The sequence below is a fragment of the Nothoprocta perdicaria genome, unplaced genomic scaffold (assembly GCF_003342845.1).
Source record: "Nothoprocta perdicaria isolate Ctin4 unplaced genomic scaffold, notPer1 scaffold_26, whole genome shotgun sequence".
Taxonomy (NCBI): domain Eukaryota; kingdom Metazoa; phylum Chordata; class Aves; order Tinamiformes; family Tinamidae; genus Nothoprocta; species Nothoprocta perdicaria.
Window position 1 is genome coordinate 5,185,839 of NW_020455488.1, and position 3,583 is coordinate 5,189,421.

Here is a 3,583-nt window from a genome sequence, read left to right on the forward strand (position 1 = left end):
CCCTGCAGCAGTGCTGTGCATTGCCCTGCAGCGATGCCGTGCATGGCCCGGGGCGCCGTGGCCGCATCCCTGCAGCGCGCTGCATGCAGTCCCGTGCACCCGCTGCCCCGTGCTGCCATCGCCACCTTTGCCCGGACATCCTTCATTATTTGATCCTCTTCCCGCCTTTCCCAGCAGCCGGAGGCCAGGGAAGGAGCGTGGGGAGCAAAGCAGGAAACGAGAGCTCGGGGTGACCCCCTTGCTGTGGGTTTCTTAAACCCCACGCGTGGCTGAAGGCCCCGGGTGGAAGGCAGAGGCTGGGGGAGCCGCTCCGCAGCGCCCGGCGCCGGCTCCTCGGGATGCCCGGGAATGCCGGAGGAGCCGCTCGGGGCCGGTATCGGTGCTTGGCGTTTCGCAGTTGGTGGCTCTGCACATCTGGCGAGTTGTTTGTGTGCACAGCTGGCGTGGACGTGCACACCGGTGCGTTGTTTACGTGCACATCTGTGCATTGTGGACGTGCACATCTGGGGGCGGCCGCGCACGTCTCAGGGTTGAGGGCGCACGTCGGAGGCGGCTGTGCCTCTGCACGTGGGGATGCGTGGGGATGCGTGGGGATGCGTGGGGATGCTTGTGCACGTTCCAACCCAGGGATGTGTGGGGACACGTGGGGACGTGTGAGGATGCACCGTGCATGTTCCAGCCCGGGACCGCACGTGCCCGTCCCGCGGCTCTGCTGGGCGCTCGGAYCCCTCGGAGCCGCTGGCCAGGCCGAGCGGAGCGGGATTCCAGYGGCTCTGGAACCGGGGCTGGTGGGAGGAGAGGGGGATGAGTCTGTGTGGGGAGCCAGAGGCGGCAGAGCCTGTGGGAAGAGCCCCTTATGGATGCCATAGGGTGCTCCCTGGGATCTGCACCTGCGGGATCTGCACATGGGGGCCGGGTGTGGGGGGATTGGCAGGACCCTCGTTCCAGGGATGGGATCCATGGGAATTGCACCCAGCGCCGGGACCTGCAGGTCTGTGCCCGGAGCAGCCTGGATCTGCCCTGGACACATTCCCACGGCGGAGGTCAGTGTCCGCGGCCCAGCCGGGACCAGGTGTGTGGCCCATCCAGCCCCGGCGCTCACGTATCCCGGGATCGGGGCTGCYCGGCGGGAGCCGCAGCAGGAGCCGGGACGGTCCCTGCTCGTCGGTGGCTCCGCTCCCCTAATCCGCAGGGAGCAGCGAGGACGAGGGCGGCTGCCGCGTGTCCGACACCGGCGGGACGATCCAAAGTGCCGGGTTTGCTCCCGCGGCGGCTCCTTGCTGCTCGGCCCTGGGAGCTGCTCCCGCCCCGGAGCCGCTCCGACCGGAGCAGCGGGCCCAGCCCCGCGGGGACCTGCCCCGCGCCGCATTCCTGCGTCCTGACGTGCCAGCCGCTCCCGGGCGCGCGTGCAGCACGGGGTGCAAAACAGAGCACCCCTGCGACGGGAACGGCGCCGGAACGGGCATCCCGAAACGGGCATCCCGAGACGGGCATCCCAAAATGGGGATCCTGAAACGAGCATCCTGAAACGGGCATCCCGAGATGAGCATCCTGAAACGGGGATCCCGAGACGGACATCCCGAAATGGGGATCCTGAAATGAGCATCCCGAAACGGGCATCCCAAGATGGGCATCCCGAAATGGGGATCCTGAAATGGGCATCCCGGAATGGGGATCCCGAGACGGACATCCCAAAATGGGCATCCCGAAACAGGCATCCCGAGACGGACATCCCAAAATGGGCATCCTGAAACRAGCATCCCGAAACGGGCATCCTGAAACGSRCATCCCGARATRGRCATCCTGAAACGGGGATCCYGAGATGGGCATCCYGAAATGGGGATCCTGAAATGGGCATCCCGGAACGGGGATCCCGAGACGGACATCCCAAAATGGGCATCCTGAAACGGGCATCCTGAAACGGGCATCCCGAGATGGGCATCCCGAAATGGGGATCCTGAGATGGGCATCCTGAAACGGGGATCCCGAAAAGGGCATCCCGGAACGGGCATCCCCAAAATGGGGATCCCAAAACAGGCATCCCCGCGGTGTCACCAGCTCCATCCTTGTCTCCAGAGGCCGGTGCCCACCTTGGTGTCATCCCTCACGGGTCGGCCATGGGACAGCGCTGTGTTCCCGTGCGCCCATCACCGGGACTCCTTCCCCTTGCCGTGATTTTGGGAGCGCCCTGCAGGATTTGGTGACACGGGAGCCACGAGACTCCAGGGTCCTGCTCAGAAGCTGCTTCCCACTATAGGGGAACATGCAGCCCATGACTGCAGGGATGCAGGGACACAGGGATGCAGGAACACAGGGATGCAGGGACACAGGGATGCAGGGACTGCAGTGTGCTCCCTAAGTGATGCAGCATCCCCCAGAAACCCTGCAGGAATGAGCGGAGCGCGGCCGGCGGCTCCGCTGGCACCGGGATGCTCCGCACGTGCAGAGCATCCCGGTGCCAGCGGCAGCCCCGGGGCAGCCCCAGTCTCTCCAGTGTCCAACCGGTCTCTCCAGTGGCGCCTCGTAAAGGCTGATCATTAACAGCGCCGGCTCGCGCCGCCCGCCAGCCCGGCCGAGACACCGGATTATTTTTGTTGTGACCCGTCGGCAACCGACCTGCTGTCGGCTCCGTCGCGCTGATAGGGACCAGACGGAGATTCCTTTCCGGACGGAGAGGCGGGAGCGAGCGGGGAGCCTGGGTGCTGCTGCGGGGCTGATCTTTAACCCGCGGCTCKGCCGGGGCTTCGGCGCCTCCGAAATTTTCTCCTGCTGTTAGCGGCCGCTTCCTTCCCGCCCGGAGAGCGCGGGGTCTCGTGGAGCTGCAAGGTGGGATATGGGGACCGCGGGGAGGGGGAGCTGGGGACACAGTGGCAGCGCCCCCAATCCTGACCCCAATCCCAATCCTGAGCCCAATCCTGATCCTGTTCCCAATCCTAATCCTGAGCCCAATCCTGAGCCCAATCCCTACCCCAATCCTGATCCTGAGCCCAATCCTAATCCCCATCCCAACCTCAATCCCCACCCCAATCCCAATCCTGATCCCGCTCCCAATCCCAACCTCAATCCTGATCCTGATACCAATCCCGACCCCAATCCTGATCCTGATACCAATCCYGACCCCAATCCTGATCCTGATCCTGATCCCAATTCTAATCCCCCTCCCAACCTCATTCCCCACCCCAATCTCAATCCGAGTCCCAATCCTGATCCCAGTCCCAATCCTGATCCCGATCCCAATCCCAATCCCAACCTCAATCCTGATCCTGATCCCAATCCCGACCCCAATCCTGATCMTGATCCCAATCCTAATCCCCCTCCCAACCTCAATCCCCACMCCAATCTCAATGCCAGTCCCAATCCTGATCCCAGTCCCAATCCCRATCCCAATCCCRATCCCAGGCTGTGGGAGCTGGGGGGGTTGCGGGAGGGCAGCGGCTCCCGCGGGGATCACGCAGCACGTTGGGGAGCACTCGGGGCTCGCGAGGCCGCCGCTCGGTGCCCGGGGCCGGCAGCAACGCGGCGGGCAGCGCCTCTCCCCGCAGCCGCGCGGGGCGCAGGGCGGCGTTCCTGCCTTTATTTACAC

The 3,583-nt window shown here is 65.0% G+C and overlaps 1 protein-coding gene across 1 annotated transcript in view; it reads left to right on the top strand.

The window, feature by feature from the left end:
* The first annotated feature begins 2,833 nt into the window (after positions 1-2,833).
* The window catches only part of PAQR5 (progestin and adipoQ receptor family member 5), a 6,683-nt gene continuing 5,933 nt past the window's right edge, over positions 2,834-3,583 (top strand). Inside the window, exon 1 of the mRNA XM_026040637.1 lies at positions 2,834-3,402. Coding sequence (XP_025896422.1) covers positions 2,834-3,402 — 569 coding nt within the window. The remainder of the gene's footprint in view (positions 3,403-3,583) is intronic.